The following is a 14,365-nucleotide window of genomic DNA, read 5'->3' as shown; positions in this document are numbered from 1 at the left end:
CAAAATACAAAGTGCATGAGTCCATTATATCTGTATCTGAATCAATAGTATTTACTTAGTGCTAATGCACTAACCAGATTACAAGAACTGATGCAGTGGTAATCAATATCAAAAGTGAATAATACTACGAATGGTCTTTGACAAGAAAATGTGTAATGTTTTAAATTTGTATTAGCTAATTACATCAACATTTGTCTCTCTTTACCTTACGTAATGCGCTGCTAGAAGAATCATTTTTCCTGTTTTATCAGTAAATAGAATCAACTGATGGAATATTTCCGGAAACACTTAATATTTAAGGCAAAATGTATACCTGATACCACTGCTCCAGTTTTAACCATTACGTCCATTGATTTCAGAGTTTGGGGTTTTAATGTCTATTAAAATCCATGTCAAGTGCTTTTCAGAAACACCTATTGAATTTTGGAAAGCTTATTTTGAACTCTAGGTTTTTCTAGATATGTTCATAAACTGAGAGCCAGTGTGGTGTAATAGTTAATGTTGGATTGGGACTACCAAGCTGAAATCACAAAGTCGAAATCACTGAGTGATCTTGGACCAGTCACTGTCTCTCAGCCTTACCTACCTATAGGATTGTGTGCATTGGGGAGGGGGAAGGGGAACCATGTACACAACTCTGAGCTACTTGGAGGAAGAGAAGCATAAAAATATGATGAAGAGTTATGTCAGGTAAGGTTTCTCAGATATTCTTATGTAGAAATGAAGGAGTATTGCATAGAACCCGTTCTCAATCACTTTGACAAACATACAAAACAATCACAGCTGTGTGCTATTAGGCCAACAATTTGACTAATTAAGTTGCAGGATTGATAACTCAATCCACTGTAACTCCCCGCGTGGTGGTGCAGTGGTGCCAACATGGCACCTGCTGTATCCCATGAGGGAGTTTCAGTATGTTGAGGCCTCTGTGGGGGAAGGGAATTAGTGTTCTCTTGCCCCAGGGTAAGCCCCAGCTGCTGCCATGGGTCAACTTGGAAATGTGCAGCAATATCATTGGTGTAAGTCCACGTTAGTACTATTCGACTGGTTTCGCTTCCACCTAACCTGCCCACTTCCTGGGCATGATCTGCTTTCTACCCCAGCTCCTCCTTGTTCTGCCCACCCATCCTTCCCTCCCTGCCTCCCGATCCCGATGCGACCTTACCTGCATTAGCAGGCATCCTTGGTCCAGCTTCACACGTACCTGGCTGCTTGCAACAGCCGCAATCTCCAGTGGTGTCACAAAGCATGTTATACTGGCACAACATGTGTTCTGCCAGCATAACCCGTCCATTGGATTAGGCTGTAAGTTGCAGGGAAAAAAAGTTTTGCTCTAAGGATAAAATGCCATGCATCAGACCTGTTTCATTTATCAGTTTGACCTCCTAAAGCTGTTTGCAAAGCAGTCTGAAGACAGCATAAATCTTGTTCTGTGCTGACCTCCGCTAAACCTAAACTCATCTCATGCAACATACAGCTACTTTTTTTTCTCCTTGTGCCTTATCTGCCATGAATGTATTCATGTAAAGAGTAAGGCTCAAACTAGATATTGTGCAATATGCAGTAATGGCTTCCGGGTTTGTTCATGATGTAGTGCCTGGGGGGGGGGGAATTAGGGCAGAACCACTGGTTCTGATCCCAACTGCAATATCCTCCAGCCACTATTGAAAAAACACAAAGCCACTATTTCATGTTACAGATTTTGCACTCTGTGTGAGTGTATGTGTATATGAGAGAGAGAGAGAGAGAGAGAGAGCGCGCTTTATTAAGGATTTCAGCATTATCACAATGTAAGATCAGGTTCTCTGTAGGGACAGTCCTATATGATAGACTGAATTTCTGTAAAATAGGATGTTGTGGTTAGTGTGCAGGGTTTAGATGTGAGAAAAAGCTAAATTCTCTATGAACTTAGCTGTGGTCTCAGCAGTTGTTTTAGGCAAGAAAATTGTTATCTCTTAGTCTAGCTTATCTCAACAGAGAGGTTAGTGCTCTGGACTCCTTGCAAAAAGAGCAGGATATTCTTATAAAATAGATGTAGACCAGAGCTTGAAATGACCTCTAAATTGAAAACAAAAATTTGGAGACATGTATCATGAAGACTTGATCCACAGTGAATTCCAGCTAGCCACAAACTTTTCTATGAGCAAAGTGCAATTTTTAATTTCACATCCAGTTTGGACGTGGATTAAATGTATCTGCCTATACCTCATCCCATTCCAATCTAGACCCACATCAGATAAAACATTTTCTTAATGAGTCACAAATAGACTTTCTGCTATCACTTGTGTACAAAAAGGAAAGTAGTAAAACCAAGCCACGTTCCAGTAGGGGCCTCTCTGAATTACAATATTTGTGGGATTTGTCACAGGAATTTGGCACTGGGGTTATGAACATTTAATCCAAAGATAATTGGGCATTTTCCATATTGTCAGCCAGATGAATAGTTTAGAGAGACTGAGGGGAAGAGGGGAAGTGAACCATATCCCTGAGAGTTTAAGCCAGAAAAGAATTTTAAAAATTAAGCAATAGTTATTATCTGTGGTAGGTTGCCTTATACTTGATACATTATTAGTGTAGTGCTTCCTCCTTGATCATTATCATTATTAGGGAACTTCTCTAGGCATTACTTTTGAGCCACCTCAATGAAATTTACCTCTAATACATCATTGACTTAACACCTGGGCTATAAACAAGAGGACAGTATTAACAAGCCGCCCCCCCCCCATATATTCTGATAGGTGTGGAAGACCACTTAATGAGTATAGTATCAATCATGTCCTAATCTACTTGGAGTTAAACCGTGATGGCTGAACAGATAACTCTTTCAAAGAGGTTGTAGTAGCCTCCTGCATAACCTGTCCCTTTGGGAAACCTGTGACTCAGAACAGTAGGCAGCAGGAGGGGAGGAAATTTCAGAGTACTTGTAAGAAAGGCTGTCCTGGGAAGGTTTCGACCAGAAGCTCAGATCGCTACAGCAGCTATTTTCAACCAGTGTGCCACGGCACATTGGTGTGCCACAGGTGAGAGTTAAGAACATAAGAACAGCCGCACTGGATCAGGCCATAGGCCCATCTAGTCCACCTTCCTGTATCTCACAGCGGCCCACCAAATGCCCCAGGGAGCACACCAGATAACAAGAGACCTCATCCTGGTGCCCTCACTTGCATCTGGCATTCTGACATAGCCCATTTCTAAAATCAGGAGGTTGCGCACACATCATGGCTTGTACCCCGTAATGGATTTTTCCTCCAGAAACTTGTCCAATCCCCTTTTAAAGGCGTCCAGGCTAGACGCCAGCACCACATCCTGTGGCAAGGAGTTCCACAGACCAACCACACGCTGAGTAAAGAAATATTTTTTTTGTCTGTTCTAACTCTCCCAACACTCAATTTTAGTGAATGTCCCTTGGTTCTGGTGTTATGTGAGAGTGTAAAGAGCATCTCCCTATCCACTCTGTCCATCCCCTGCATAATTTTGTATGTCTCAATCATGTCCCCCCTCAGGCGCCTCTTTTCTAGGCTGAAGAGGCCCAAACACCGTAGCCTTTCCTCATAAGGAAGGTGCCCCAGCCCCGTAATCATCTTAGTCGCTCTCTTTTGCACCTTTTCCATTTCCACTATGTCTTTTTTTAGATATGGCGACCAGTTATTTATAAGTAGGGCCTTTGGGGGATGTGAACCCCCCACTGACAGCATGTTATGCCTTGTCAAAAAACTGGTGCTGTGCCTTGACCATTTTAGTGCCTTGTTAGTGTGCCGTGAGATGAAAAAGGTTGACAATCCCTGTCCTTGAAATTGATAATATGTGATGCTATCAAATACCGTTGTCTGAGATAGAATTTAATACATAGCTGTATTAAGTATCTATTGCAAAAAATATAGCCCATAGCTTGATAACTTTATATTTCTAGAATTCTGATGTTGTGATGTCACCTTGCACTGTTACAAGTTGAGGCAAGGCTAATGGAAAAATATCTACAAAACCTGCATTCAAGTTGAAACTTGAAATGACAAAATCTTTATTGTCCTCTTTCTGACTTGCTGTTAAAAGTCTCTTTGCAAATGCCAGAAATACTATAGATCTACATTTGCTTCTTCAGGAACCATTCAGTCATAACAAAATCTATCTTCATTTTAAAAGAAATTTTTAAAGTAAATAGCTGAAGAAAAATTAGCATAGTAGTGGTTTTTAGAAAAGTGGTTCCCAACTTTCAATGGAGCGCTACCACCTTAAGGAAGATAGCGACCCAATTGGAGTCCTGAAGCTGCCGTTAGTATGGCACTTTCAGGTTTCACTGCTACCGCCAAACACAAGTAAAAACAACAACAAAAAACCTCTTTTGGGGGCAGTGGCAGCAAAAACCAAAAGTGCCATACCAACAGCAGCTATAGAACCCCAGTGAGGTCGCTGTCCTCCTTAACGGGGTAGCGTCCCAAAAGCAAAAAATGCGGACGCCTGCACTGGGGTTGTGATTTGTGTTGAGAACTGATATTTTAGATAGCTACAGTTTTGCTATGTTTGTTTCATTGTGTATTGCTCCATTACAAATTCTGGAACAAAGCATATCATATACTTTCCAATATTAAATTGCTTATAGAGATCAAAAGGGTCCCTGTTTATTATCTGGATGGAAGATGCGGCATCAATAGTAACTGAATTCTCTGTTAATAGATTACCATTGAATTGTCAATATAACATGAATGTGCTCTTTTTCTAATGACTGATTCGTAGTGTACTATTGAGGGAGTGAGTCTAAAAGAAAGAGATGCATGTCAATGAATTAGTGAATTAAAAATGAACAAATAATCTATTATGGTAATAGCCATGATAATGTAAAACAGCATTGGCAACATGGATTTTAAGCAATGGGAGGTCAAAATATTCTTGGCCTAATTAAATTTACTTGGCTTCACTATTCTTTTCTTTCTTGACAACACAAGACCCTCTAAGTTTGTTATTGTAATTAAAGTAAAATGGATAAGTACAAATGAGACATATAAATTCAGGTGTGCCCCCTTATCCATGGAGGGGGGTTCTGTTCTGGAACCCCCTGTGGATAGCTGAGACCGCAGGTACAGGCAAATACCCATCCCCGTAGTCCGGGGGGGGGGGCTGCCTCCTGTTTCAGAGACAAGGGGAGGGGAAGCGGGATGTCTGAGTCTTATATTAGGAGGCCAGGGGAAACCTTCCAGGGCATTAAGGCATTCCAGTTTTTCTGTGAAACCGGAAGTTGCATTTTTTATATTGTAGAGCTCAGTCTGATCCCAGGCAGAGGCCAGGGGCTGGTGTCCTTGGCCTCTACTGAGCTCAAACTCCTCTCCAGAGGCAAGGAGAGCTCCCCTTACCTTTGGAGAGGGGGGAGACTCCCCAGACCATAGGGATGGGCGTTTGCCTGTATCCGCAGTTTCAACTATCTGCAGGGAGTTCTGGAACAGAACCCCCATGGATAGGGGGCACATCTGTATTTATATGTCTCATATAAACCCAATCTGCGGATACAGGATCCATGGATATGGGGCCCCCCGTACTGTTTGTTGGCCCAAAGCTAAAATTGCAAAGCTACTGGTAATTGTCCATCTACTCCATTATGCGAAAATTGCTGAAAATGAGCTGAACAACACAGGTTCTTAAGATATTTTTGCTCATTTTATAAAGTTTCTGGGCTCAGTTACTGTAATCAGTAGAGGTGTTTGAAAATGATTTTATTTTTTTACAGATTTCTTGATTTGAAAGAAGTGAAAATGGGTATAAAGGGTATGTTGCATATACCCCTTATACACATAGCCTGAAGGTAATTTTATACAATATTTTAAATAATTTTGTGCATGAAACAAGGTTTGTGCATGAAACACAGTTTACAATTTTATTTCTTTAGGCAAAAAAGTCATGTTGGCACTCAAAGTTTCATATTGCGGAATATTCTGTATTTCAGAATTCCAGATAAATGATGCCCAACCTGTATTTGGTTCAAAATACAGTATCCAGATTTCCAATTCAGATTGAAGAAGTATATTATGCTAACTACCAATCTGTCACCAGTTCCAATTTAAGGTCATGGTCCTGATCTTTAAAGCTGTAAAGCAGGGGTGTCAAACTCATTTCATGCCGAGGGCTGAATGGCATTCATGATGCCTGCTGAGGGCCGGAAGGGATATCATTAGGCAGAAAGTAATGTCATTAAACAGGTCATAACCAAAAATAAGCACTTCTCACTTAGAAATTCATTAGCTGCAAATGACAGAAGAGAAAACACGCAAATCTTTATCATATTTCAAGATATGGGAGAGCCCAATTTTCCTGCAGGCTGCCCTTTCAGCAGTAACACCTCAGCACTGCTCAGCAGCTGAGAGCCTGAGGGCCAAATAAAAAGCTTCTGCGGGCCGCATCCGGCCCCTGGGCCTTATGTTTGACACCCTTGCTGTAAAGTATCTGAGCCCAGGTTATTCAAAGAACCTGCCTGCCTACTGAGATCTTCCTGAAAGATCCCATTCTTGGTGGGATGGTATCTTTCTTCAGAAGCCTAGCAGATGGTCACCAGAGAGAGGGGGGGGGGTTCTTTCACCCATGTTGTTGTACTCCATCCTAATACATGTTAGGATGTATGTACATGGCACCTTCACTTCTGTGTTTTATTTTTTGTGCCAGATAAAATCTGCCCTGTTACCTTGTACCTTTTTAATGACATTTATTAGTCTCTTAAGTGCGTGTGTGTGTTTTGCCTTTTCCCTTAAATTGGAATTAATTTGTGTTCTCCACTGCTGTTTATGTATACATAAGTACTGTGCAGGTTATCATATAACAGATTACACTTCTGTTTAAGAGTGGAATGAAAGAAAAGTGGTTAGTGCAACAGTTATTTTCCTAAGACAATCCTGTGCAACTGTACTAGTTGCATAGCACATGGCCATAGCATAACCACAAAAATTATAATGCCATTGTACAGGTTGAAGGTAAGGCCACATCTGGAGTATTGTGTACAGTTCTGGTCGCCACATCTCAAAAAGGATATAATGGAACTAGAAAACATGCAGAAAAGAGTCGACCAAAATTATTACTGAGCTGGGGCACCTCCCTTATAAAGAAAGGCTTATAAGGAAACTTTTGGGGCTCTTCAGTCTAGAAAAAAGGAACCTGAGGTGTGACGAGACTGAGACGTACAAAATTATGCAGGGGATATATTAAGTGGATAGAGGGGTGTTCTTTTCCCTCTTTCACAGCATCAGAACCAGGGGACACCCACTAAAATTGAGTGTTGGGAGATTTAGAAAAAGACAAAAGAAAATATTTTTTTTCCAGCATGTGATTAATCTGTGTAACTCCTTGCCACAGGATGTGGTGATGGCATCTGGCCTAGATGCCTTCTAAAGGGAACTGGACAGATTTTTGCAGGAAAAGTCCAACACAGGGTACAGGCCATGATGGATATGTGTAACCCCCTGATTTTAAAAGTAGGCTGCCTCAGGATGCCAGATGTAAGGAAGAGGCAACAGGATGCGCATATTTTGTTGTTTTGTGTGCTCCCTGAGGCATCTGGCGGGCCACTGTGCAATACAGGACTAGATGGGCCTTTGGCCTGATCCAGCAGGGTTCTTTTTATGTTCACAGTAATGCTGAGATCTGTTTAGCCATTCAGAACATATATTCCATAAAATACATCTATATCCACTTTCAAAAGTAATGTCTCTGTCAAATGGCTCTTCCTGAAGATGTTCCCCCCTCTCTTGATGCTCCTGAGTGATTAGCTGTAACAGGTCTAATTTTCTTACAGATGTTTTCAAGAAACTCCACCTACTGTGGAGCACAAGATGAGTATCGGGTAGAGGTTACTACGGCTTTGCAACGGATTGACTTGTTTGCACAGCAGTTCAACACAGTCCTCTTAACTTCCATATCTGTCTTCACCAAAGGGGATCTTACCATAGCAAATCTTGGAACATCTGAAGGCCGATTCATGCAGGTAAGTAATTTCCCCCCTCCTCTTTGCAACAACTTCAGCTAAGTAGAAAGAAAACATAATGTGTTGAAGGAAGGAAGGAAGGAAGGAAGGAAGGAGTCCTCATTTTAATGGGAGGTGGAAACTGATTCTACAACAATGTGCTCAAAGACTTCAGTTAAATGAGAATTGAGAGAAAACAGCACTGTGGAATAAAAACAGGCTTCTGCTAGGTTGCCAAATTGATCTGGGTGGATATCTGGTCTATTCCTAAGGTCTGGTTTTTCTCTTTGCCTTAGGGCTACTTGTGCTCTGGGCTTTATTTAGCCACTGTCTCTTCCATGCAGCTGTGTGTGCTAACTTTCCTCTTTTCTAGGTCCTTTGTGTTCCGTATATAGCCAGCTATTCATTTGGTGATGGGTGATGACATTATTTTGCCTGTGCTGTTATCTCGCACATTATTATCTGTTCCAGTCAGCAGCTAGTACTCCTTTCCTTTTGCTGCTGTGTTGTGATAGGCTGCAGTTTCATAAGTGCTGCAAATCCTTAAGTGGCACAAAGCTCCTATAAATTTCCATTTGCTTGGTCTGTAGTAGGCAAGGAACTTGTCTTACATGGGTTCAAGCTGTGGAACTGAATATGCCCTTCTGGGGTGGTGATGTGTTAAATTCACATTTTTCAGCTGTGTAGTGGAACGATTCACTGTAACCTAGGCTGCAATTTATTTATTTATTTGATTTATATTCCGCCTCTCTTCCTGAAGAGCACCCAAGGCAGCTAACAATCAAACATTAAAATAGAGAATAAATTACAAATAAACATTAAAAATAAAAACAATTAAAAACAAGATAAAATACACAGCAGTCAGCAAGCCTATCCACACTTACCTGGGAGTAAGCCCCATTGACTGTAATGGGACTTACTTCTGAGTAGACATGCCTAGGATTGGGCTCTTAATTCTCCATTGAAATGAAGTGGAAGAGCATAGACACTGTTGAACAAGAACACAGGTAGAAGGTGCATCTTGGGAAACAACTGACCCAGTGTAAAATCATCAAATTAAGACATAATCGTATTGGAGCTTGCTAAACTACATTGGACCCTCCTAATCTGCAGGTTCAGCACCCACAGATTTAACTCAACGCAGGTGTTAAGCCTGTATATGGAGGGTCTCACGGACTTCCCAGATGTGTCCAAAACTTCCAGTCACAGGGAGGCTGCATGCTGCCCCTTTGCACCTCAGAAGGCCTTCAGAGAGGCACTCTTGGTCGTTGGCGTGCCCCCCCCCCCCGGCACGGATTTAATTATTTGCTGAATTTGGTATCCACAGGGGATTCCAGAACAGATCCCCTGCGGATACCGGGGCCCAGTGTATCTGAATTCCCCGCACAGTCATGGACTGAGCTTTGTCTTATTAGCTGGGTTCGTGCAAGATTTTGGATCCGTGGAAGGTGTTGAATTCCATTTTCAGGCACTCTGCATAACATGGAGTGATTAAAATATAGCGATTTACTCAGTTGGCTTCAAGTAATAATAATAAAATTACTTGGCTTCAAGTAATAATAATAAAATTCACCTTTTTCGGTTAGGCCTGCTTTTATCTTTAGTGAATGTTCTGCACTTTAACATAAAAAGATTTTTGTACTTCTATAGGAGATTCTGAATGGTAAGATTTTTCCCACTTTAAAATGTTCTTAATATTGATTCACTTCTTGAGATAGATCTTTTCACTCGGCATTTTGCCCCCCATCGCACGGAACGCTAAAAAATGCAGCACAATACTTCCAGAGCACGTTTCCTTTTGTAAGGCCAGCAAATGGATCAAACGGAATGCTATTGTCTGAGTTAACATACTGCTATTAGCAAAAGTATTTCCATCCACTGAATTAGACTGGATTGAATTACACAGCAAAGTTATCATCAAGATCATATTCTAATAACCCATGGAGTCTTTATTTCTCTCTTTCCCCTGAGCAGCCCTAGGGCCTGACATATCCAACAGTACAGAATGCACCACCTGCTTTTAGTGCCTACTAACAATATAGCCATGAATCTTGGCCTTAATATAGCTTTCCTTGAGATAATTTGGCAGATAATTTGGACAGTGGTGGAAATGCTACGTGTCTAGGATATTGGAATAACAGCATTTTCAGAATGCAGTGTTGACGTAAATAAACCTTCTCACTCTTTTTTACTACTCAAGTGGTTAGCTAGGATATAGCCGCAAATGTGCTCTTTATTTATTTATTTTCACATTTGTGTCCTGCTTTATCTCCTAAGTGGGCATTCAAAGTAGCTTACGAAAAGTCAATAAAACATAAAATACAATATAAAAAATATAAATATTACTAGTCCCTAAAAACAGCGTATAATCTGAAAATCTCATTAAAAGCCAAGAGCAAGGAGCAAAAAACCAGCAAACATTAAAAAGAACACAAGCCCATAAAACAAACTTTTAAAAGCCTTAGGACCGAATCCTATCCAACTTTCCAGTGCCAGTGCAGCCACAATGCAGCCCTGAGGAAAGGGAACAAATGTTCACTTACCTGGAGGAGGCCTCCATGACTTCTCCCGTACTGCAGGATGCAGCACATGCCTCAGTGGCATGGCTGTACCAGTGCTGGAAAATTAGATAGGATTTGGCACTTAAACATCCATATTAAAAAGCCAGAACCTCAGAAGGCAAGAGTAAAAAGAAATGTCTTTAAGCCCACCGAAAAATCACTAAGGCAGGGTGACCAAATGCCATAACCGTAGAAGAGCACAAGGCACCCCAAAATGTAGGACATCCAAGAAAAATGTAGGACCCGACAATATAAAAGCTGAGAACACTTGTGTATTAATTTCATGTGGTTAATTTAAACACCATATTACTTATTAAATTTAAAGCTATACTACATATAATTTTTTACATATAATTTACTAATTTCAAGAAGGCTATGCACTGCCCACTCACTGGGAAAAGGAGGACATTTAAGTTTTTTCAGGACACAAGGCTAAAAAAGAGGTCTGGAAAAAAAGGACGTCTGGTCACTTTGCTCTTAGGAGGGAGTAATTCATAAACTGAGATGGAGGGAATTGCATAGAGTAGTTGCCACTGTGGAGAAGGCCCTACTCCTTGCCACCACCCCACCTACCTCCATAGGCAGCTGCATTCGTAAAAGGGCCCTCTCCAGTGACTGGAGAGGACAAGATGGATTATATGGAAGAAGGCGGTTTCTCAAATATCCTGACCCCAAGCCATATAGGACCTTATCAAGTACTATTGTACAGCAAATGAGAAAGGAGTTTATATGTAATAATGTGTGAAAGAACAATTAATAGAAAATCCAGTTTGTAAAGACCCAGCCATTTATGTTCACTTTTTGAGACCCAGCTGACTTAACTTCATGATAACCTTACAGTTACATAACTGAGAAAACCAAATGAACTCTCACTTGGTTTACAAACTGATATGATTCAACCCAAGCCAAGTGTCTTAAAATGTCACTTGTGCACAGGTGCAAAAGGATGTATTTCTTTGTTCCTCTGTTCAGTGGGGCAAGCAGCCTACACTGTGCAGCCTACACCAGTGGGGCAAGCCGCCTACACCGGGGCAAGCAGCCTACACACAAGGAAGCTGCTTGAACCTTTCACTAATGAGACTATGTCATATCTCTGAAACTAGATGTGACAGGGCAAAACTGAAACATTTTTTGGAATCAGCACCCCAAATTCATATAAAGCTACCATAAATTTTGGCAATTGTCACTGCCTAGTCTGAGGATACTGCACAATAGCAGCAACCAGGCATGGAGCAATGGCCTTTCGCCATTTTAAAGTTGGCAGTCATCTTATGGCAAATAGATGTCAGCATACAGCATACAAGTGTCTGACCTTGGATTACAGGGCAGCCAAATCTGTGCTGGCCCACTGGGCCACAGTTATGTTGCAAAAAGCATTTAGAGTGCAGCGCAATCCTATTCATGTCTCCTCAGATGTAAATCCCATAATAGTCAATAGGGCTTACTCCCAGGTATGTGTAGATAGGATTGCAGCTTCAGGTTCTGATCCACATTATGAGTTATCAGATTATTTAGCATATAGATTTCTTTTTTTTTTGTTAATAAGTTAGCACTGACTCATTCACAGTAAGCCAATGAATATTACATATCCACGTGTCATCTGAATAACATCAAGCAGACTGAACAAAAAAATGAGAAATTTTAAATGAGTGAAGTAATTTGGATTCTCTCTCTCTCTCTCTCTCTCTCTCTCTCTCTCTCTCTCTCTCTCTCTCTCTCTTCCTAATTAGTTTTTCTAGAACAAAAATATTTCTTGAGTACAAAGTTGTGTGCAGTAAAGTAAGCACTTTAGTTACTGAAAACATAACTTTTCGGTTAGTTTTTATTTTGAAGTTCAAAACCACTTTGTTGACTAGACAGAGAGTGTAAAATTTATCATTCTAACTGCTGAAGCCAATTAAATATTAGGCTTAAAAACAGTTTTAATCTTTTAGAGGGCAGATTGCAATCTAAGAGTCTTTCTTCAAAGTGAGCAATAGTTTGGACAAGAGAGAACAGCTCTTTCCCTGCTGGAGCACTTGCAGCCCCAGTCACAAGCATCATTGTTTTGGCTACACCAAAAGTGTTAAACTTGTGTTGGTCCCTGAATATCCTTGACTTCAGAGTTAATTCAATATTGTTGAGTTTCTGTTACAAAACAGACTGCTAATAATTTTTACTAAGACAGCTGCCATGCATGAGAAAGGAAAGAAAAATGGTTTTACTTCCTCTCTAAGCTGGATGACAAGCTCTTTGCAAGATTTTTTTCTCTCCCCCCCCCCCCCCAGTTTGCAGCTGTTTCTGCCTCTTAGTATTGTGAGTGTTTTTTGGTCTGTGGCTGGGAACACAGTCTCCAAGTACAGCTGTTGGGTGCAAAGTGACTTGGGTATTTCACGACTGTGGTTTGATTAGAAAGAATGATGCTGTCACACTAGCAGAATTATAAGTATAAATCTGGATTTTCAGAGGTGAAGGCTGGGTATTGTCCTTTGAGGTCATAGCAGCTATGTGAAATTGCACCATAAACTGACACTTTAATTATAAAAAATTATTTTTCAGTTGGTTAGTCTGTCACAAAAATTACCATAGTAAAATGGGCTGTGATTTTATTAACTTGGCAAATGCACTAATCCACAAAGTTTTGTTTTTTTCTTAATTTCCTCCAAAGGTCTTGACAGACCTCTGAAAAAGTCATAGAAAATATCTAGGATATTAGAAGAACAAGTTGTAACACTCTCTCCACACATCAAGTCCATGCTGATTGTAGATTCATTAATGCAAAAAATGTTGCCATGATCAGCCTGTTCTGTTGTGGTAGGAAACCTCTGGAAAAAGGTCTTCCACAGGGTTTTAAGAAAGGTGGAACTGATGCTAAGCCTCTACAGAAATCCAGAAGTATAATAAAGAAGGGAAAGTATAAGCCACCTGAAGAATGGGAGAGCAGGAAATTGCCAAGAGGCAATTAATGTATTGGGTGGAACAAAAGAGCAGCAGTGAGGTGAATTTAGGGCCAAACTATACTTTGGTTGCAGTCTTCCTCTTATTTGGGAGTAAGTTCAGCTGAACTCAGTGGGACTTGCTTCCAAGTAATCATACATAAGACTGCACATTTATATTAAATGCATAAATACACATTTAAAGTACTTTTGGCTCTGTATTTTTACTTAAAGTGCAGGTGGGACAGTTCTACAGGGCATGAGGAAGAGGGAGTATTTAACTTATGGTTGATGGTCCTTTACGGTAATAACCCCCAGCTACCTGATTGGCACAGATGTAATTTTCCCTCCTGAGGGGTGCTGGAGGAAGTAAAGAGAGAGCACTTATTTATGTTATGTGTTTATAGACAACTTTTAAATAAAGAGTTTTCAAAACTGTTTACAAAAGAAAGGAATGAGATGACTCAGTCTCAAAGGGCTCACAATTTAAGGACCCTACTTTGTAATCTGACCAAGCTCTTGTACCTTATTATTTGTGTAGAAATGAAGAGAAAATAGATGGTGTGCCTTAGGCAGTTTGAATTATTACTTTAAACAGATAAGATGTTATCAGTCTTAGAGCTATTAGCTGTGTTATCAGAAATTCCTACAAGTATTTTATGATTAAGAGAGAACCGCATTGTAAAAGAATATGGCAATAAGGCAAAAATTATCAGTTAATATGACCAGCAAACTGATTTTATTGCACCTCTGATTTCACTTGCATAAAGTACTCAGTCTCATATGATTGGCCAACATTGCCACATCTTTAAAATAATTCCAAATGCGTCTAGTGTGGCACCCTCATTTACGGCATCTTCCCAACTCCTCCAGTCGCAGCATTGCACCCAGATAGTTCCTGTCGCAGTTGTACAAAGAAAGTTCCAAACTTTAAGCTATAATCACTCCAGCAA

The 14,365-nt window shown here is 40.5% G+C and overlaps 1 protein-coding gene across 2 annotated transcripts in view; it reads left to right on the top strand.

Annotated features, from left to right (window-relative positions):
* The window catches only part of MET (MET proto-oncogene, receptor tyrosine kinase), a 126,829-nt gene that overhangs the window by 52,251 nt on the left and 60,213 nt on the right, over positions 1–14,365 (top strand). For both annotated transcript variants that reach the window (XM_066633804.1, XM_066633805.1), the window contains one exon: positions 7,769–7,957. In XM_066633804.1, the coding sequence (XP_066489901.1) occupies positions 7,769–7,957 (189 nt within the window). The remainder of the gene's footprint in view (positions 1–7,768; positions 7,958–14,365) is intronic.

This window comes from Tiliqua scincoides, chromosome 7 (assembly GCF_035046505.1).
Source record: "Tiliqua scincoides isolate rTilSci1 chromosome 7, rTilSci1.hap2, whole genome shotgun sequence".
Lineage (NCBI taxonomy): Eukaryota > Metazoa > Chordata > Lepidosauria > Squamata > Scincidae > Tiliqua > Tiliqua scincoides.
Note: the sequence above shows the minus strand (reverse complement) of the source record. Positions and strands in the feature narration are given on the sequence as shown.